Source organism: Oncorhynchus mykiss, chromosome 5, assembly GCF_057628025.1.
Source record: "Oncorhynchus mykiss isolate SJ-2025 chromosome 5, ASM5762802v1, whole genome shotgun sequence".
Lineage (NCBI taxonomy): Eukaryota > Metazoa > Chordata > Actinopteri > Salmoniformes > Salmonidae > Oncorhynchus > Oncorhynchus mykiss.
The window spans coordinates 5991210-6014325 of record NC_143026.1 but is presented as its reverse complement, the minus strand read 5'-3'; the positions used below and the strand labels follow the sequence as shown (position 1 = coordinate 6014325).

The 23116-nt window shown below is 41.1% G+C and overlaps 1 protein-coding gene across 4 annotated transcripts in view; it reads left to right on the top strand.

Annotated features, from left to right (window-relative positions):
- The first annotated feature begins 1811 nt into the window (after positions 1-1811).
- Positions 1812-23116, top strand: part of LOC110523122 (one cut domain family member 2) — a 51704-nt gene continuing 30399 nt past the window's right edge. Inside the window, exons 1-2 of one of the 4 annotated variants that reach the window (XR_016495843.1) lie at positions 1812-3938; positions 8034-8120. Coding sequence is in view for 3 of the 4 variants with exons in the window: in XM_036976623.2 (XP_036832518.1) it covers positions 2812-3928; positions 8034-8120 (1204 nt within the window). In the remaining variant the exon portion in view is untranslated. The remainder of the gene's footprint in view (positions 3939-8033; positions 8121-23116) is intronic. The other 3 variants (XM_036976623.2, XM_036976624.2, XM_036976626.2) reach the window with 3 other exon arrangements.

Here is a 23116-nt window from a genome sequence, read left to right as displayed (position 1 = left end):
ATACAGAGAGGAGATACAGAGAGGAGACACAGAGAGGAGATACAGAGAGGAGTTACAGAGAGGAGAAACAGAGAGGAGATACAGAGAGGAGATACAGAGAGGAGATACAGAGAGGAAGTGGTCACAGAGAGGAGATACAGAGAGGAGATACAGAGAGGAGATACAGAGAGGAGACACAGAGAGGAGATACAGAGAGGAGATACAGAGAGGAGAAACAGAGAAGAGATACAGAGAGGAGATACAGAGAGGAGATACAGAGAGGAAGTGGTCACAGAGAGGACATACAGAGAGGAGATACAGAGAGGAGATACAGAGAGGATATACAGAGAGGAGATACAAAGAGGAGATACAGAGCGGAGATACAGAGAGGAGATACAGAGAGGAGATACAGAGAGGAGTTACAGAGAGGAGATACAGAGAGGAGATACAGAGAGGAGATACAGATGGGAAGTGGTCACAGAGAGGAGATACAGAGAGGAGATACAGAGAGGAAGTGGTCACAGAGAGGAGATACAGAGAGGAGATACAGAGAGGAAGGGGTCACAGAGAGGAGATACAGAGAGGAGATACAGAGAGGAGATACAGAGAGGAGATACCGAGAGGAGATACAGAGTGGAGATACAGAGAGGAAGTGGTCACAGAGAGGAGATACAGAGAGGAAGTGGTCACAGAGAGGAGATACAGAGAAGAGATACAGAGAGGAGATACAGAGAGGAAGTGGTCACAGAGAGGAGATACAGAGAGGAGATACAGAGAGAAAGTGGTCACAGAGAGGAGATACAGAGAGGAGATACAGAGAGGAGATACAGAGAGGAAGTGGTCACAGAGAGGAGTTACAGAGAGGAGATACAGAGAGGAAGTGGTCACAGAGAGGAGATACAGAGAGGAGATATAGAGAGGAGATACAGAGAGGAGATATAGAGAGGAGATACAGAGAGGAGATACAGAGAGGAGATACCGAGAGGAAGTGGTCACAGAGAGGAGTTACAGAGAGGAGATACAGAGAGGAAGTGGTCACAGAGAGGAGATACAGAGAGGATATACAGACAGGAAGTGGTCACAGAGAGGAGATATAGAGAGGAGATACAGAGAGGAGATACAGAGAGGAGATATAGAGGGGAAGTGGTCACAGAGAGGAGATACAGAGAGGAGATACAGAGAGGAGATACAGAGAGGAAGGGGTCACGGAGAGGGAATACAGAGAGGAGATACAGAGAGGAAGGGGTCACAGAGAGAAGATACAGAGAGGAGATACAGGGAGGAAGGGGTCACAGAGAGGAGATACAGAGAGGAGATACAGAGAGGAGATACCGAGAGGAGATACAGAGAGGAGATACAGAGAGGAAGTGGTCACAGAGAGGAGATACAGAGAGGAGATACAGAGAGGAAGTGGTCACAGAGAGGAGTTACAGAGAGGAGATACAGAGAGGAAGTGGTCACAGAGAGGAGATACAGAGAGGAGATATAGAGAGGAGATACAGAGAGGAGATACAGAGAGGAGATACCGAGAGGAAGTGGTCACAGAGAGGAGTTACAGAGAGGAGATACAGAGAGGAAGTGGTCACAGAGAGGAGATACAGAGAGGAGATACAGACAGGAAGTGGTCACAGAGAGGAGATATAGAGAGGAGATACAGAGAGGAGATACAGAGAGGAGATATAGAGGGGAAGTGGTCACAGAGAGGAGATACAGAGAGGAGATACAGAGAGGAAGGGGTCACGGAGAGGGAATACAGAGAGGAGATACAGAGAGGAAGGGGTCACAGAGAGGAGATACAGAGAGGAGATACAGGGAGGAAGGGGTCACAGAGAGGAGATACAGAGAGGAGATACAGAGAGGAGATACCGAGAGGAGATACAGAGAGGAGATACAGAGAGGAAGTGGTCACAGAGAGGAGATACAGAGAGGAGATACAGAGAGGAAGTGGTCACATAGAGAGAGGAGATACAGAGAGGAGGTGGTCACAGAGAGGAGATACAGAGATGAGATACAGAGAGGAAGTGGTCACAGAGAGGAGATACAGAGAGGAGATACAGAGAGGAGATACAGAGAGGATATACAGAGAAGAGATATAGAGAGGAGCTACAGAGAGGAAGTGGTCACAGAGAGGAGATACAGAGAGGAAGTGGTCACAGAGAGGAGATACAGAGAGGAAGTGGTCACAGAGAGGAGTTACAGAGAGGAGATACAGAGAGGAGATACAGAGAGGAAGTGGTCACAGAGAGGAGATATAGAGAGGAGATACAGAGAGGAGATACAGAGAGGAGATACAGAGAGGAGTTACAGAGAGGAGACACAGAGATGAGACACAGAGAGGAGATACAGAGAGGAGATACAGAGAGGAGAAGACATTTAGACATTCTGACATTACACTCCAAATGCAAGAGATGCGTCTAAATCTCTACCAACCCTTATATCTGACGGGCACTCTACCCAGTAAACATGGATATGGGAGAGGCAGCCAATGAAATGCCTTTGTTTAAACCAAAGAGCGACTGTGGGTGGTTAGATCAGCCGTCCTTAACAAAGAGCCCTCCCCTGCCAGCGCGTTAGGCTGTCCGTTCAGCAAGCCCATCCTGGACAGCTCCAGTGTCCTAAACAGAATACGTAGGAGGAGGAGAGGGCTCGGACATGGATCTAGGAAGACTCAGCACTGGCCCGTCTGATAGAGATCGGTAAAAAAAAAAAAAAAAGATTTATATTTAAAATAAAAAAAAACCGAGAGGCCTTAGAGAAAAGAAACCGAAGGAATTAGCAAAACCCATCCCGGCACAAAATATTAAATTGATCAATGGACTGAATGAGGGCTGAATGAAGACTGCCTATAACGCCTATCGATGCCTGTCCAAGGATCTGGATGCCTACGCCATGAACCCAGAGATGACAATGGACAGCATTGGCAATCTGCATGGCGGACTGAGCCACGACCAGGACTTGATGAACAGCCACAGCCCCCATCACACCCGGAACGCGGGGGCTTCTTTGCGGTTACATCAGGATCTGGCTGCTGCATCGTCGCGGTCCGCCATGGTGTCCAGCATGGCAACGATTCTGGACGGAGCCGGAGAGTACCGACCAGAATTGTCTCTCCCGCTCCATCACGCTATGAGCATGCCGTGTGATACATCCCCACCGGGGATGGGTATGAACGGCACATACACCACGTTAACTCCACTTCAACCTTTACCCCCAATTTCAACCGTTTCGGACAAATTCCACCATCCGCATCACCATCACCATCACCACCAGCGTCTCTCTGGGAACGTAAGCGGGAGTTTCACGCTGATGCGGGACGAGAGGTGTTTACCAGCAATGAACAACCTCTACAGTCCCTATCATAAGGACATGACCGGGATGGGTCAGAGTTTATCCCCCCTGGCCAGCAGCCCTCTTGGCAATGGCTTGGGTTCTCTTCATAATACACAGCAAAACCTCCATAACTATGGCACTCATGGGCACGACAAGATGCTAAGCTCCAACTTCGATGCCCACACTGCCATGCTGTCCAGGGGTGATCAACACCTCTCACGAGGCCTCGGTGGCCCCACGGCAGGTATGATGCCGCATTTGAACGGGATGCACCACAGTGGGCACCCGGGCCACCCTCAATCCCACGGGCCTGTGTTGGCTTCCAACCGGGACAGACCGCCCTCCTCCTCGGCACAACAAGGTAACAACTCGGGGCAGCTTGAAGAGATCAACACCAAAGAAGTGGCACAAAGGATCACAGCTGAACTGAAGCGGTATAGCATCCCCCAGGCTATATTCGCTCAGAGGGTGCTGTGTCGCTCGCAAGGCACCCTTTCAGACCTCTTAAGGAACCCCAAACCTTGGAGTAAACTTAAATCTGGAAGGGAGACCTTTCGAAGGATGTGGAAGTGGCTGCAGGAACCCGAGTTTCAGAGGATGTCAGCCCTACGGCTTGCAGGTAAGACAAGGTATCCTCAATAAAATATAACCCTCTCTGCTGATGTTTGTTGTCTGTCTGCCTGCCTGCCTCTCTGCTAGTAGTCAGGCTATAGCCCTGCACTAAAATACAGTTCAGTATCTATCTATCTATCTATCTATCTATCTATCTATCTATCTATCTATCTATCTATCTATCTATCTATCTATCTCACTGCTGACAAGCTTAGATGAATGAATTTCGTCCAAATTACAGTAGTAGTATTGTTATCACTGATTCATAATAACAATCGATATCAATGACAAGGTCAATTTATCTGTCTAAAATTATTTCTCTATTTAATAATGAGCTATTTATGTTATTAATATTCTGTGTTAATTGTAGCCTAAACCTTTTGGGGGGGAATTCTCTTTTAGTGACGAGCAAGTTCTTCTGATGAAATATTACTTGTGGTACTATTTTCATTTTTATATGATATTATTATAAGCATAGATAGATACCACCGCTTTTCAACATGTGCAACGCTGAAAACAGCACCAGTCCCTTAATTTGAAATACCCGTCAAAATTGTATGTTGATGTTGGATTTTATGGGGGAGGCATATTAATGAATTTATTTTAAATTGTATTGTATTTGTTTATTTATTGAATAGACATATTTACACCTGGAGTAAAGCAGTTTAAGGACTATTGTGTAAATATATTGCTTGGACTTTTTCTGTGGCTGTTCGGTCAAGGAGAGGGAGAGAAAGAGAGAGAGAGAAAAAGAGACAGGGGACCGTTTCAGACAGAGAATGCCAAAATGCTGTTGAGTGTGAGGAGCTTTTTTCCAATCAAAGCCAGAGAATGCGTTGAAAACAGGCCAAATACATCTAAGGCTGGTCTATAGTAAGGCTGGCGCCCCCTCTAGCGAGAACGCGTAGAACGACTAGAACGGCTTTCTTTTGTTCGGGCAATGCGAAAAAATGAACCGTTGGTTTCCTTTCAGAATTGATTGTGGATTGTTTTTCCTAAGGTTTCTCGTTTTATTTTAGTTCACTATTCTCACGATCCTCAAAAAAAATATTGTTTAAATATGTAGTAGACAAACATTTGCTATTATTTCAGTAAATGCTATTTATTTATTCTTCACTGATTAATAACTTAATATAGCTACGTAATCCTAAATGTAAACTATTACTGGCGTATAGGCTGTATATTGATGTTTACAAGTATAGTGTGGAAAGTTGGCTGTTTTGACTAAAACCGAAGGGGATACTGCCTAATTGAGATGAGATTTAGAGAGGAAGACAGACCAGCGGCGAATAGTGGATCAATATTTCAAAATTGTGCGCATTTTCTAACAAGGCATTATCAAAAAAATCCAGCCTGCTATACTGTAAGACCCAAACAACTACAACATTAGATTTCATTTATATATACATTCTTAATGTATTGGAGATAATGACATTTGACGAGGCTATAATGCAGTAACTGAGCACATTTGAGTAATTTAACAGATGCTCTTATCCAGAGCGAATTACACTACTGAGTATATATATATATTTTCATTCGTGCTTGTCCCCGATGGGAATCGAACCCATAAGCCAGGCGTCCTAAAAGCCATGCTCTACCAACCCAGCCACACGGGAAAACATACTGTTAAAATTGAAAGATATTAGGTTGCTCCACATGCTCTCTGTCATATATATATATATATATATATGTCCCTTCTATGATCAGTAAATTGCCTGGACCGGAATCCGGTGAATATTGAATCAGGCCGTTTTAAAACAAATACATATATTCGTATTAGTTATGGAACGATTGTAAAAATAATTGGCACCATTAAATTATCACCAAATATAGCCTATCACTGGTAGGCTATTTGACAGAGGAAATGCCTTCCCTTCTTCCCCGCAGCAGAATACTATAGTTTACAGATGGGCCGTAACTCTGCGGCCATGCAGCTCGGGGCTTTGGGGGAAGGTATTATGTGATCGGCTCGCGAGGCAGCAGCCAGGGAATTGAATAGAAGAACAGAAGCTGCAGCGCACGGGGCTCAATGAATTATTGATAGAAATCTCTGCGTGACCAACAGCTTGAGCACAAAAAAACGTCAGCTTGTCGCGGGTTAACCAGCTAGGCAAAATGTGGAGACAGGGCGCCCAGGCTTTTGTTCGTTGTTCTGCAGGTGTAATGACGTAAATAAATATCACTGATTGAAAATAAAAATTATGTGAAAGATGTGGTTGTAATACAATTGGAAATGCGGCATGTTTTTACTGTCCAGTGAATCACCTTATATAAAATAAATGTATATAGTATGCTTACAGGCGTATTAATAGGGATATAACCATTAACAACCATTACAGTAGCTGTTGGTCGTATACTAATTATTTGATACAACAGTTTCTACTGGAGGAAATAGAAAATCTCCAGGTGTCCTTTTCACTGCAGGGTCTCAGCACAGGGAAAATGGACCCTTCGCCAATTTATTAGTCTGGTCAAATCAAACGTGACACTTGACTCAAGCTTATTCCGCGCGCACTCTCATTGCCGCATGCAATCAGGCTGTCCTGGTCCTGCCTGACACCTTGAGGTGCCTGCCACGGACCCGACAACATTCCCTGTTACAGTTAGCCTAGCCTACATCATTGACATGCAACTCACAAGTTCAGCTGAACTAACTTTGCCAAATAAAGAATCACACGGGATAGTCGTCATGATTGAATTATGGACGGTTGAGATCGACCATGTGGACCTTATAGCCTCCTTAAGAATGAAGAAACGAGTGGATATATATAGGCACAATAAACAAATTAATAGGCCTATAGAGACATAAGAAAACCAACGTTTTATAATAATGCACCACTAGACTATCGAACATTTCCTTGTTTATATTTATGTATACTCTAGGCCAAGGCTTTTATTTAGGTGTTTAAATAAAATGTCAGATTTATTGAGATTTAGTGAACATTAGCTATGTCATAACCCTAGAACAATTCTTACAATAGAAACATGATCAGTAGGTTAATAACTTACCAAATGTCGTGAAAACATCAAAAGCGCCAATAGGCCACGTTTCATAATGTTTCACAATATTCCTCTGGCATCATTGTTAAATTAGACACAAACTAAAAATAGTTATTCAAAATCACATGTAACATTAAATGACATAGTTACATCTTCACTGAAGTAAAATTATGTTAATGTTATATATATATATGGACACAGAAAACAAATGGAAACATGATTAACGAACAGAAACACAAGACCAAGCTCAGAATTAAGACAACACACATTCTTGTTTACTGTCACTCCTGTCTTTCAGTTAAGACATGCGGTTATGTCACTTTTTCAAACAAATCTGCTAGGCAGTGGATCAATGGCGATAATCCCCACAAGATTAAAAGGGCATTAATGCTGACAACAATAACATAAACGTGTGGACCCAGATCGCATTGATCTACAGAACCTGATCCGAAGCCGTTCCAGTAATGCTGACGAATCAGGCGGGGTGATACCCTCTTCCCATCACTGGGGCTATCTCTGCAGCGTCTCCTCTCCTAACACCCACATCAACCTATCCTCAGAGCGAAGAATGTCTTGTTGGATTGACAGTGCACTTTGAGAAAGACTGAATTTAAACGTGTGTGTAAAGAGTATTATTGCAGCCTAAAATAACATGTTTTAAATGTCATTTTCCTTGTATTTAATGCATAAATTAAGAGTGACAGTGTGTGTGTGTGTGTGTGTGGGGGGGGGGGGGGGGGGGTTCCAACTCGGGCCTGTTAGTTAGGCTCGATGTTTGCATATATTCGTATAAGGTGCTCTCATCCAGAAATGGGGACATTATTAATCAATTAATATTCAACATGTTCTCCTGTTTTATTGATTTTTGATATTTTAAAATCTACATTGAATAGTGAAGTACACTATATATATATATATATATGTGTGTGTGTGTGTGTCGTTTCTATCTCATGTACACTGAAGCGGGAAATCCTTAATAATGACATTACAAATGCAGAGTAATAATAAATTAGTGTGTATTTATTCCTAATGTTGTAGTCGGCTAAACAAACAGCGGCCAGAGAACAGATCACCACACCAAGCCTTTTCCCTGTGTGCCTCCTCCCTTACAGGTACCAGTAGAGAGCACGCCATGATTGGGTCAAATGGGATGCATTGTCAGACACTGACAACATTGTGCACAGGGACTCAAAACTATGGTATGTCAAAAAACAATAAAGTAAATATGTAGTAATGCTCAACAGATACACATATACCTATTATTATATACCTAGTATTATATACCTAGTGTTATATACCTAGTATTATGTGTAGTTAGTAGTTGTGTGTTTAGTATGAAATCCCACTTGAATTGATTGAATGGGATTATTGGATTCATTTTATAAAGAATATATCTGGTATTTAAATAAATGTTATGTTGTATTGGAAAGATCCAATTGTGGATAATAATCTTTAATCTGTGGTTTAAGGCCATTTTAAGGTAAACTAGACCTACTTATGATGAAAACACAACCGTTATTAACCCAGACATTTATCAGATAAAAAATGACGAGAGGGTTGTTTAGAAAAGTAAAGATTTATTTATATATATATATTTTTTTTTGTCAGTAGGTGCATGGGTTCTTTGACAGTGCTAAATTATCCAATGAGTTGACGAGTTCACGTTGCTTTGACATTAGCCAATTTGATAAACTACAACATAAAGATTAGTTTTTACTGAGCAACATGTGTTCTCTCTATCACAGTGTGTTTTCCAACCCCAGTCTAAGATAACAGAAGGCTGAGTAGCAGTATTTCTCCTCTCCAGTTAAAGCAGTAGCTATGAGATAATCTGCTAGCCTGGCCACACAGTCCAACAGTGACCCTCTGTATCGCCTTGTCATCTTCCTGCTGTCAACACACAGCTTGTGTAAAAAGGGCAAAGTTGATCCCCCCCCCCACCCCACCCCTGCTCTCTTCTAAAACCAAAAGTACACTGACTCACTCACTCTTGGTCACGTGCAACCCCTGTCTGTCTATAGACAAAAGCACTGAACCAAAACCATGCTTGGATATGTGAATTATGTAGTCATCAAACAAATGATGCTTTTCAGAATCTTACTGGCTTTGTGATTTTTTATTTATTAGGATACATCTGTCGGTCATATTCGAACTTTGAAGCAACCGAAATGCTGGACACTTATATGTGGTCGATACAGGTCTTTAATGTGTCTGAAGTATCAGTTATTTCTGTATTATAAGGAGTATTACAATGAGTAACATACAGAGTATTATAATGATTAATATACAGAGTATTATAATGAGTAACATACAGAGTATTATAATGAGTAATATACAGAGTATTACAATGAGTAACATACAGAGTATTATAATGAGTAATATACAGAGTATTACAATGAGTAACATACAGACTATTATAATGAGTAATATACAGAGTATTACAATGAGTAACATACAGAGTATTATAATGAGTAGTACAATGAGTAATATACATAGTATTTTAGGCAGTATTATAAGGAGTATTATAATTGGTATTACATGGAGTACTATAATTAGCATTATAATTAGTAATATAAGGAGTATTATACAGAGTATTATAATGAGTAATATACAGAGTATTATAAGGAGTATAATATTGAGCAATATACAGAGTATTATAAGGAGTATTAGGAGCATTATTTTAAGGATTATAATAAGTAATATTATAAGGAGTGTTATAAGGAGTATTGTAGGAAGTGTTATAAGGGGTGTTATAAGGAGTATTATGATAAGTGTTATAAGGGGTGTTATAAGGGGTGATATAAGGGGTGTTATAAGGAGTATTATGATAAGTGTTATAAGGGGTGTTATAAGGAGTGTTATAAGGAGTGTTATAATTAGTATTATGAGGAGTATTATAATTAGTATTATGAGGAGTATTATAATTAGTATTATGAGGAGTGTTATAATTAGTATTATGAGGAGTGTTATAAGGGGTGTTATAATTAGTATTATGAGGAGTATTTGTCATAGAAAAGCACAAAACACTGCATCTTTTGGGTCTGAGTTTATCCTGATGTGTGTGTGTGTGTGTGTGTGTATGTGATGTGTGTGCGTGCGTGTTTGGTGTGTGTGTGTGTGTGTGTGTGTGTGTGTATGTGATGTGTGTGCGTGCTTGCGTACGTGTGTGTGTGTGCGCGTGTAAAAACCCTGACGGTAGATAAATGGAACAGGATTTTATTCCTCCAAATCCCTCTGAGACTATTTCCTTATCAGTACAGTGACATCACTAAAAGTCAATGAGAGGGCGCTGTGATTGGTTGTTTCACAGAGCTAATAAATAAGTCTGGTTACGAACCTTTGGACTGTTGGCTGTGTGAACACTGTGATTCCTTGATAGGCTGCCGGGCTCCAACCATCATCCTGTTGATTAGAGAAAGAGGGAGACACTGTGTGTGTATTTGTGTGTGTGTGTGTGTGTGTGTGTGTGTGCCTGCGTGCTTGCGTGTGAGGTAAACAACCTCACTATCCATCCTCAGTCTTTGATATGGTTGAATGCAGTGAAATGATGTCAGTTAGACTCTCAATGCAAATGTAAACACTGAGTAGGAACTGTCTGCCTGTCTGTTGTTAGCAGGAAGTGTCTGCCTGTCTGTTGTTAGCAGGAAGTGTCCGCCTGTCTGTTGTTAGCAGGACGTGTCTGCATGTCTGTTAGCAGGAACTGTCTGCCTGTCTGTTGTTAGCAGGAAGTGTCTACCTGTCTGTTGTTAGCAGGAAGTGTCTACCTGTCTGTTGTTAGCAGGAAGTGTCTACCTGTCTGTTGTTATCAGGAAGTGTCTACCTGTCTGTTGTTAGCAGGAAGGGTCTACCTGTCTGTTGTTAGCAGGAAGTGTCTGCCTGTCTGTTAGCAGGAACTGTCTGCCTGTCTGTTGTTAGCAGGAAGGGTCTACCTGTCTGTTGTTAGCAGGAACTGTCTGCCTGTCTGTTGTTATCAGGAAGGGTCTACCTGTCTGTTGTTAGCAGGAACTGTCTGCCTGTCTGTTGTTAGCAGGAAGTGTCTTCCTGTCTGTTAGCAGCAAGTGTGTTCCTATCTGTTGTTAGCAGGAAGTGTCTTCCTGTCTGTTAGCAGCAAGTGTGTTCCTATCTGTTGTTAGCAGGAAGTGTCTGCCTGTCTGTTGTTAGCAGGAAGTGTCTTCCTGTCTTTTGTTAGCAGGAACTGTCTGCCTGTCTGTTGTTAGCAGGAAGTGTCTACCTGTCTGTTGTTAGCAGGAAGTGTTTTCCTGTCTGTTAGCAGCAAGTGTGTTCCTATCTGTTGTTAGCAGGAAGTGTCTGCCTGTCTGTTGTTAGCAGGAAGTGTCTACCTGTCTTTTGTTAGCAGGAACTGTCTGCCTGTCTGTTGTTAGCAGGAAGTGTCTACCTATCTGTTGTTAGCAGGAAGTGTCTACCTGTCTGTTGTTAGCAGGAAGGGTCTACCTGTCTGTTGTTAGCAGGAAGTGTCTGCCTGTCTGTTAGCAGGAACTGTCTGCCTGTCTGTTGTTAGCAGGAAGGGTCTACCTGTCTGTTGTTAGCAGGAAGTGTCTGCCTGTCTGTTAGCAGGAACTGTCTGCCTGTCTGTTGTTAGCAGGAAGTGTCCACCTGTCTGTTGTTAGCAGGAAGTGTCTACCTGTCTGTTGTTAGCAGGAAGGGTCCACCTGTCTGTTGTTAGCAGGAAGTGTCTACCTGTCTGTTGTTAGCAGGAAGTGTCTACCTGTCTGTTATTAGCAGGAAGGGTCTACCTGTCTGTTGTTAGCAGGAACTGTCTGCCTGTCTGTTGTTAGCAGGAAGTGTCTACCTGTCTGTTGTTAGCAGGAAGTGTCTTCCTGTCTGTTAGCAGCAAGTGTGTTCCTATCTGTTGTTAGCAGGAAGTGTCTACCTGTCTGTTGTTAGCAGGAAGTGTCTTCCTGTCTGTTAACAGCAAGTGTGTTCCTATCTGTTGTTAGCAGGAAGTGTCTGCCTATCTGTTAGCAGGAAGTGTCTGCCTGTCTGTTGTTAGCAGGAAGTGTCTGCCTGTCTGTTAGCAGGAAGTGTCTGCCTGTCTTTTGTTAGCAGGAAGTGTCTGCCTGTCTGTTGTTAACAGGAAGTGTCTGCCTGTCTGTTGTTAGCAGGAAGTGTCTGCCTGTCTGCTGTTAGCAGGAAGTGTCTGCCTGTCTGTTATTAGCAGGAAGTGTCTGCCTGTCTGTTAGCAGGAAGTGTCTGCCTGTCTTTTGTTAGCAGGAAGTGTCTGCCTGTCTGTTGTTAACAGGAAGTGTCTGCCTGTCTGTTGTTAGCAGGAAGTGTCTGCCTGTCTGCTGTTAGCAGGAAGTGTCTGCCTGTCTGTTATTAGCAGGAAGTGTCTTCCTGTCTGTTGTTTGCAGGAAGTGTTGGTCAGTCAATCTCATCTAAGAGCTAGGAACTGCAGTACATTAAGGACATCTGCTAGCTAGCTAGGCTGGTGAGCTAAGAGCTACAGCACATTAAGGATATCTGCTAGCTAGCTAGGCTGGAGAGCTAAGAGCTACAGTTCATTAAGGACGTCTGCTAGCTAGCTAGGCTGAAGAGCTAAGAGCTACAGTTCATTAAGGACATCTGCTAGCTAGCTAGGCTGGAGAACTAAGAGCTACAGTACATTAAGGACATCTGCTAGCTAGCTAGGCCGGAGAGCTAAGAGCTACAGTACATTAAGGACATCTGCTAGCTAGCTAGGCCGGAGAGCTAAGAGCTACAGCACATTAAGGACATCTGCTAGCTAGCTAGGCCGGAGAGCTAAGAGCTACAGTACATTAAGGACATCTGCTAGTTAGCTAGGCCGGAGAGCTAAGAGCAGCAACATTATGCACTGACTGTGTTATTGGCATTCAGTACAGAGTACAGCAATGTCGAACTATTTCTCTGAAGGAATGTGTAAAACTACATATATTTGTGTTTATTATGGGATCCCCATTAGCATTTGCCAAAGCAGCAGCTACTCTTCATGAGGTCCAGCAAAACTAATGAATTTTATACCATTTTAAAACATTACAATACATTCACAGGTTTTACAACACACTGTGTGCCCTCAGGCACCTACTCCACCACTACCACATTATCTACAATACTAAATCCATGTGTATGTATAGTGCGTATGCTATCGTATGTGTGTGTGTGTGTGTGTGTGTGTGTGTGTGTGTGTGTGTGTGTGTGTGTGTGTGTGTGTATGTGTCTTTGCCAATGTTTGTGTTGCTTCACAGTCCCCGCTGTTCCATAAGGTGTTTTTTAATCTGTTTTTTAAATCAAATTTTACTGCTGCATCAGTTACTTGATGTGGAATAGAGTTCCATGTTGTCATGGCTCTATGTAGTACTGTGTGCCTTCCATAGTCTGTTCTGGACTTGGGGACTGTGAAGAGACCTCTTGTGGCATGTCTTGTGCGGTATGCATGGGTGTCTGAGCTGTGTGCCAGTAGTTTAGACAGCTCGGTGCATTCAACTTGTCAATACCTCTCATAAATAAAAGTAGTGATGAAGTCAATCTCTCCTTCACTTTCAGCCAGGAGAGACTGACATGCATATTATTAATATTAGCTCTCTGCGTACATCCAAGGGCCAGCCGCGCTGCCCTGTTCTGAGCCAATTGCAATTTTTCAAAGTCCTTTTTTTGTGGCACCTGACCACACGACTGGACAGTAGTCAAGGTGCGACAAAACTAGGGCCTGTAGGAGCTGCCTTGTTGATAGTGTTGTTAAGATGTAGTTGAGGTTTAGGGTTTAGTGAATGTTTTGTTCCATATATAATGCTTTTAGTTTTAGAAATATGTAGGGCTAACTTATTCCTTGCCACCAACTTTGAAACTAGCTGCAGCTCTTTGTTGAGTGTTGCAGTCATTTCAGTCGCTGTAGTAGCTGACGTGTAATAGTGTTGAGTCATCCGCATACATAGACACTCAGGCTTTACTCAAAGTCAGTGGCATGTCGTTAGTAAAAGTTGAAAAAACCCCAGGGGCCTAAACAGCTGCCCTGGGGAATTCCTGATTCTAACTGGGTTATATTTGATAGGCTTCCATTAAAGAACCCCCTCTGTGTTCTGTTAGACAAGTAACTCTTTATCCACATTATAGCAGGGGGTGTAAAGCCATAACACGTATGTTTTTCCAGAAACAGACTATGATCGATAATGTCAAAAGCTGCACTGAAGTCTAACAAGACAGCCCCCACAGTCATTTGATCATCGATTTCTCCTCAGCCAATCATCAGTCATTTTTATAAGTGCTATGTTTGTTGACTATTCTTTCACTCAAATATATTTCTGGAATTTACAGTACAGTAAACAGCCTTTAAGCGATATACAGTATACAGATGTTTTGAAATCAGAGGCGTGGCCAAGCCAGTGGCTTTTAGAGACACATTTTATTCTTCCTCTGGAATTTACAGAAACGGCCTTTTTAAGGAATATAAAGTGATGCTTTAAAATCAGAGAGAAAAAGCGAGTGCTAGCCAGAAGTTTTTTTTTCTAGATAGGCTACGTTTTGTCTTCTTAAAGCTTTCCTGATGCTTGTATAAAAGCTGATAAACGTGACCCTGCTGTGTTGTGTAACTACGCCTGGTCGGTTTTGTGTCTCTCTGTGTGTCCGTGTGTCTGTGAACAAGAGCAGACATCATTACCGCTTATGTTTCGTGGTAGAATATTGATCTATCTCCAGGACACCCTCCATCCTCCATGTCACTACTCTAGCCATCCTCTCCTTTATGAACTTATTGATTGCGTCCTCTAATGGCACCCTATTCCCTATTTAGTACGCTTATTTTGACCAGGGCCAATAGGGCTTAGGGGCTTTGGTCAAAATTAGTGCACCGTATAAGACCTAGGTAAAAGGGTGCCACTTGGGAAGCAACCATACAGCTGATCTCAGGCCTATTAGCTGACTTTACATTGCTGAATCTTAATTGGAATGTAATGTGAAGTAACTCTGACACGCTGTACTGATAACATGTTTTTATTGTTCTGTTCATCTTACTGTATATAGTTTTAATGGTCCATGTTGAATCTAAGCATTATGTTAATTTGGGAGTCATTCTGAAAATGCAGTGTCTTGTTGATGGTCTGAGAACAATAGAGGGATTCTCTCTCTTGTAGCTTGGTAGTAAGAGAGACCTTATGATAGGATAGCATGTCAATTCAAATCAAATCACATTTATTTATATAGCCCTTCGTACATCAGCTGATATCTCAAAGTGCTGTACAGAAACCCAGCCTAAAACCCCAAACAGCAAGCAATGCAGGTGTAGAAGCACGGTGGCTAGGAAAAACTCCCTAGAAAGGCCAAAACCTAGGAATAAACCTAGAGAGGAACCAGGCTATGTGGGGTGGCCAGTCCTCTTCTGGCTGTGCCGGGTGGAGATTATAACAGAACATGGCCAAGATGTTCAAATGTTCATAAATGACCAGCATGGTCAAATAATAATAATCACAGTAGTTGTCGAGGGTGCAGCAAGTCAGCACCTCAGGAGTAAATGTCAGTTGGCTTTTCATAGCCGATCATTAAGAGTATCTCTACCACTCCTGCTGTCTCTAGAGAGTTGAAAACAGCAGGCCTGGGACAGGTAGCATGTCCGGTGAACAGGTCAGGATTCCATAGCCGCAGGCAGAACAGTTGAAACTGGAGCAGCAGCACGGCCAGGTGGACTGGGGACAGCAAGGAGTCATCATGCCAGGTAGTCCTGAGGCATGGTCCTAGGGCTCAGGTCCTCCGAGTGAGAGAAAGAAAGAGAGAAAGTGAGAATTAGAGAGAGCATACTTAAATTCACACAGGACACCGGATAAGACAGGAGAAGTACTCCAGATATAACAAACTGACCCTAGCCCCCTGACACAAACTACTGCAGCATAAATACTGGAGGTTGAGACAGGAGGGGTCAGGAGACACTGTGGCCCCATCCGATGATACCCCTGGACAGGGCCAAACAGGAAGGATATAACCCCACCCACTTTGCCAAAGCACAGCCCCCACACCACTAGAGGGATATCTTCAACCACCAACTTACCATCCTGCCCACAAAGATCTCCGCCACGGCACAACCCAAGGGGGGTGGGGGTGGGGGGGGGGCAACCCAGACAGGAAGATCACGTCGGTGACTAAACCCACTCAGGTGACGCACCCCTCCCAGGGACGGCATGAAAGTGCACCAATAAGCCAGTGACTCAGCCCCTGTAATAGGGTTAGAGGCAGAGAATCCAAGTGGAGAGAGGGGAACCGGCCAGGCAGAGACAGCAAAGTCTTCAGAGCCTTTCCGTTCACCTTCACACTCCTGGGCCAGACTACACTCAATCATATGACCCACTGAAGAGATGAGTCTTCAGTAAAGACTTAAAGGTTGAGACCAAGTCTGCGTCTCTCACATGGGTAGACAGACCATTCCATAAAAATTGAGCTCTATAGGAGAAAGCCCTGCCTCCAGCTGTTTGCTTATAAATTCTAGGGACAATTAGGAGGCCTGCGTCTTGTACGTGTAGGTATGTACGGCAGGACCAAATCAGAGAGATAGGTAGGAGCAAGCCCATGTAATGCTTTGTAGGTTAGCAGTAAAACCTTGAAATCAGCCCTTGCCTTAACAGGAAGCCAGTGTAGGGAGGCTAGCACTGGAGTAATATAATCACATTTTTTGGTTCTCGTCAGGATTCTAGCAGCCGTATTTAGCACTAACTGAAGTTTATTTAGTGCTTTATCCGGGTAGCCGGAAAGTAGAGCATTGCAGTAGTCTAACCTAGAAGTAACAAAAGCATGGATTCATTTTTCTGCATCATTTTTGGACAGGAAGTTTCAGATTTTTGCAATGTTACGTAGATGGAAAAAAGCTGTCCTTGAAACAGTCTTGATATGTTCGTCAAAAGAGAGATCAGGGTCCAGAGTAACGCCGAGGTCCTTCACAGTTTTATTTGAGACGACTGTACAACCATCAAGATGAATTGTCAGATTAAGATCTCATATAATAACTTTGATGACCAGGGCAATGTTAATGCTGGGGAAAAAATTCAACCATTTAATGTGGTGAGCCAAACAAACAGTCCTTTCTGTTCTCTTTTATACATAAACACTCTTACTTGACATATAATAATATGTATGTCATGTCAGGCCCTAAAACATGTGGTTTACACTACAGTATGTCATGTCAGGCCCTAAAACATGTGGTTTACACTACAGTATGTCATGTCAGGCCCTAAAGCATGTGGTTTACACTACAGTATGTCATGTCAGGCCCTAAAACATGTGGTTTACACTACAGTATGTCATGTCAGGCCCTAAAACATGTGGTTTACACTACAGTATGTAATGTCAGGCTCTAAAACATGTGGTTTACACTACAGTATGTCATTACACACTCTAAAACATGTGGTTTACACTACAGTATGTCATTACACACTCTAAAACATGTGGTTTACACTACAGTATGTCATTACACACTCTAAAACATGTGATTTACACTACAGTATGTCATTACACACTCTAAAACATGTGGTTTACACTACAGTATGTCATTACACACTCTAAACATGTGGTTTACACTACAGTATGTCATTACACACTCTAAACATGTGGTTTACACTACAGTATGTGATTACAGGCTCTAAAACATGTGATTTACACTACAGTATGTAATTACAGGCTCTAAATCATGTGGTTTACACTACAGTATGTAATGTCAGGCTCTAAAACATGTGGTTTACACTACAGTATGTAATGTCAGGCTCTAAAACATGTGGTTTACACTACAGTATGTCATTACACACTCTAAAACATGTGGTTTACACTACAGTATGTCATTACACACTCTAAAACATGTGGTTTACACTACAGTATGTAATGTCAGGCTCTAAAACATGTGGTTTACACTACAGTATGTAATGTCAGGCTCTAAAACATGTGGTTTACACTACAGTATGTCATTACACAGTCTAAAACATGTGGTTTACACTACAGTATGTCATTACACACTCTAAAACATGTGGTTTACACTACAGTATGTCATTACACAGTCTAAAACATGTGGTTTACACTACAGTATGTCATTACACACTCTAAAACATGTGGTTTACACTACAGTATGTCATTACACACTCTAAACATGTGGTTTACACTACGTAATGTCATTACAGGCTCTAAAACATGTGATTTACACTACAGTATGTCATTACACACTCTAAAACATGTGATTTACACTACAGTATGTCATTACAGGCTCTAAAACATGTGATTTACACTACAGTATGTCATTACACTCTCTAAAACATGTGGTTTACACTACAGTATGTCATTACACACTCTAAACATGTGGTTTACACTACAGTATGTCATTACACACTCTAAACATGTGGTTTACACTACAGTATGTCATTACAGGCTCTAAAACATGTGATTTACACTACAGTATGAAATTACAGGCTCTAAAACATGTGGTTTATACTACAGTATGTAATGTCAGGCTCTAAAACATGTGGTTTACACTACAGTATGTAATTAGAGGCTCTAAATCATGTGGTTTACACTACAGTATGTCATTACAGGCTCTAAATCATGTGGTTTACACTACAGTATGTAATGGCAGGCTCTAAAACATGTGGTTTACACTACAGTATGTAATGTCAGGCTCTAAAACATGTGGTTTACACTACAGTATGTAATGTCAGGCTCTAAAACATGTGGTTTACACTACAGTATGTAATGTCAGGCTCTAAAACATGTGGTTTACACTACAGTATGTCATTACACAGTCTAAAACATGTGGTTTACACTACAGTATGTCATTACACACTCTAAAACATGTGGTTTACACTACAGTATGTCATTACACACTCTAAACATGTGGTTTACACTACATAATGTCATTACAGGCTCTAAAACATGTGATTTACACTACAGTATGTCATTACACACTCTAAAACATGTGATTTACACTACAGTATGTCATTACAGGCTCTAAAACATGTGATTTACACTACAGTATGTCATTACACACTCTAAAACATGTGGTTTACACTACAGTATGTCATTACACACTCTAAACATGTGGTTTACACTACAGTATGTCATTACACACTCTAAAACATGTGGTTTACACTATAGTATGTCATTACACACTCTAAAACATGTGGTTTACACTACAGTATGTAATGTCAGGCTCTAAAACATGTGGTTTACACTACAGTATGTAATGTCAGGCTCTAAAACATGTGGTTTACACTACAGTATGTCATTACACAGTCTAAAACATGTGGTTTACACTACAGTATGTCATTACACACTCTAAAACATGTGGTTTACACTACAGTATGTCATTACACACTCTAAAACATGTGGTTTACACTACAGTATGTCATTACACACTCTAAACATGTGGTTTACACTACGTAATGTCATTACAGGCTCTAAAACATGTGATTTACACTACAGTATGTCATTACACACTCTAAAACATGTGATTTACACTACAGTATGTCATTACAGGCTCTAAAACATGTGATTTACACTACAGTATGTCATTACACTCTCTAAAACATGTGGTTTACACTACAGTATGTCATTACACACTCTAAACATGTGGTTTACACTACAGTATGTCATTACACACTCTAAACATGTGGTTTACACTACAGTATGTCATTACAGGCTCTAAAACATGTGATTTACACTACAGTATGAAATTACAGGCTCTAAAACATGTGGTTTATACTACAATATGTAATGTCAGGCTCTAAAACATGTGGTTTACACTACAGTATGTAATTAGAGGCTCTAAATCATGTGGTTTACACTACAGTATGTCATTACAGGCTCTAAATCATGTGGTTTACACTACAGTATGTAATGGCAGGCTCTAAAACATGTGGTTTACACTACAGTATGTAATGTCAGGCTCTAAAACATGTGGTTTACACTACAGTATGTAATGTCAGGCTCTAAAACATGTGGTTTACACTACAGTATGTAATGTCAGGCTCTAAAACATGTGGTTTACACTACAGTATGTCATTACACAGTCTAAAACATGTGGTTTACACTACAGTATGTCATTACACACTCTAAAACATGTGGTTTACACTACAGTATGTCATTACACACTCTAAACATGTGGTTTACACTACATAATGTCATTACAGGCTCTAAAACATGTGATTTACACTACAGTATGTCATTACACACTCTAAAACATGTGATTTACACTACAGTATGTCATTACAGGCTCTAAAACATGTGATTTACACTACAGTATGTCATTACACACTCTAAAACATGTGGTTTACACTACAGTATGTCATTACACACTCTAAACATGTGGTTTACACTACAGTATGTCATTACACACTCTAAAACATGTGGTTTACACTATAGTATGTCATTACACACTCTAAAACATGTGGTTTACACTACAGTATGTAATGTCAGGCTCTAAAACATGTGGTTTACACTACAGTATGTAATGTCAGGCTCTAAAACATGTGGTTTACACTACAGTATGTCATTACACAGTCTAAAACATGTGGTTTACACTACAGTATGTCATTACACACTCTAAAACATGTGGTTTACACTACAGTATGTCATTACACACTCTAAAACATGTGGTTTACACTACAGTATGTCATTACACACTCTAAACATGTGGTTTACACTACGTAATGTCATTACAGGCTCTAAAACATGTGATTTACACTACAGTATGTCATTACACACTCTAAAACATGTGATTTACACTACAGTATGTCATTACAGGCTCTAAAACATGTGATTTACACTACAGTATGTCATTACACTCTCTAAAACATGTGGTTTACACTACAGTATGTCATTACACACTCTAAACATGTGGTTTACACTACAGTATGTCATTACACACTCTAAACATGTGGTTTACACTACAGTATGTCATTACAGGCTCTAAAACATGTGATTTACACTACAGTATGAAATTACAGGCTCTAAAACATGTGGTTTATACTACAATATGTAATGTCAGGCTCTAAAACATGTGGTTTACACTACAGTATGTAATTAGAGGCTCTAAATCATGTGGTTTACACTACAGTATGTCATTACAGGCTCTAAATCATGTGGTTTACACTACAGTATGTAATGGCAGGCTCTAAAACATGTGGTTTACACTACAGTATGTAATGTCAGGCTCTAAAACATGTGGTTTACACTACAGTATGTAATGTCAGGCTCTAAAACATGTGGTTTACACTACAGTATGTAATGTCAGGCTCTAAAACATGTGGTTTACACTACAGTATGTCATTACACAGTCTAAAACATGTGGTTTACACTACAGTATGTCATTACACACTCTAAAACATGTGGTTTACACTACAGTATGTCATTACACACTCTAAACATGTGGTTTACACTACATAATGTCATTACAGGCTCTAAAACATGTGATTTACACTACAGTATGTCATTACACACTCTAAAACATGTGATTTACACTACAGTATGTCATTACAGGCTCTAAAACATGTGATTTACACTACAGTATGTAATGTCAGGCTCTAAAACATGTGGTTTACACTACAGTATGTAATGTCAGGCTCTAAAACATGTGGTTTACACTACAGTATGTAATGTCAGGCTCTAAATCATGTGGTTTACACTACAGTATGTAATTACAGGCTCTAAATCATGTGGTTTACACTACAGTATGTCATTACACACTCTAAAACATGTGGTTTACACTACAGTATGTAATGTCAGGCTCTAAAACATGTGGTTTACACTACAGTATGTAATGTCAGGCTCTAAAACATGTGGTTTACACTACAGTATGTCATTACACAGTCTAAAACATGTGGTTTACACTACAGTATGTAATGTCAGGCTCTAAAACATGTGGTTTACACTACAGTATGTCATTACACAGTCTAAAACATGTGGTTTATACTACAGTATGTAATGTCAGGCTCTAAAACATGTGGTTTACACTACAGTATGTAATGTCAGGCTCTAAATCATGTGGTTTACACTACAGTATGTAATTACAGGCTCTAAATCATGTGGTTTACACTACAGTATGTAACGTCAGGCTCTAAAACATGTGGTTTATACTACAGTATGTAATGTCAGGCTCTAAAACATGTGGTTTACACTACAGTATGTAATGTCAGGCTCTAAATCATGTGGTTTACACTACAGTATGTAATGTCAGGCTCTAAAACATGTGGTTTATACTACAGTATGTAATGTCAGGCTCTAAAACATGTGGTTTACACTACAGTATGTAATGTCAGGCTCTAAAACATGTGGTTTACACTACAGTATGTCATTACAGGCTCTAAATCATGTGGTTTACACTACAGTATGTAATGTCAGGCTCTAAAACATGTGGTTTATACTACAGTATGTAATGTCAGGCTCTAAAACATGTGGTTTACACTACAGTATGTAATGTCAGGCTCTAAATCATGTTCGGACCAGACCAAAAATCAATGTCCGTGGACATGGAAATCAAGGTTGGTTCGGACCAGACCAAAAATCAATGTCCGTGGACATGGAAATCAAGGTTGGTTCGGACCAGACCAAAAATCAATGTCCGTGGACATGGAAATCAAAGATGGTTCGGACCAGACCAAAAATCAATGTCCGTGGACATGGAAATCAAGGATGGTTCGGACCAGACCAAAAATCAATGTCCGTGGACATGGAAATCAAAGATGGTTCGGACCAGACCAAAAATCAATGTCCGTGGACATGGAAATCAAGGATGGTTCGGACCAGACCAAAAATAGACGTCCGAAAGGCGTAGGCGTCGGTCCGTGCTTAATGAGGTGTAGCCTACCGTGTTGCCTAACTTTTCACTGTATGAATGCCCCAGTCTACGTGGTGGGCCTCGTATTTGTAAAACAGGCCATTGTATTGACTTTATCATCAGTCCTGATTCCCGTGACTAATCATTGTGTCTATTTAAACTCTGAATACCAGCTAACCAACTTTATCAGGAGGTATCGTGACTCTAATTGTAATGTGTTTGTTTACACAGCGGGAAATGTAGAAGTTTTTTTTATTTGTTGTTCCTGTGATCAGCTTTGTCAAAAAAATGTATAGGATACACACTTGAAACCACTGATCATAACCATTTAGCGCACGGGATGAATTTCCTGGACAGCAGTTGTGAGTAGACTGATTCCATATTAAAACCACTAGTAGACTGATTGTCCCATTCCATATTAAAACC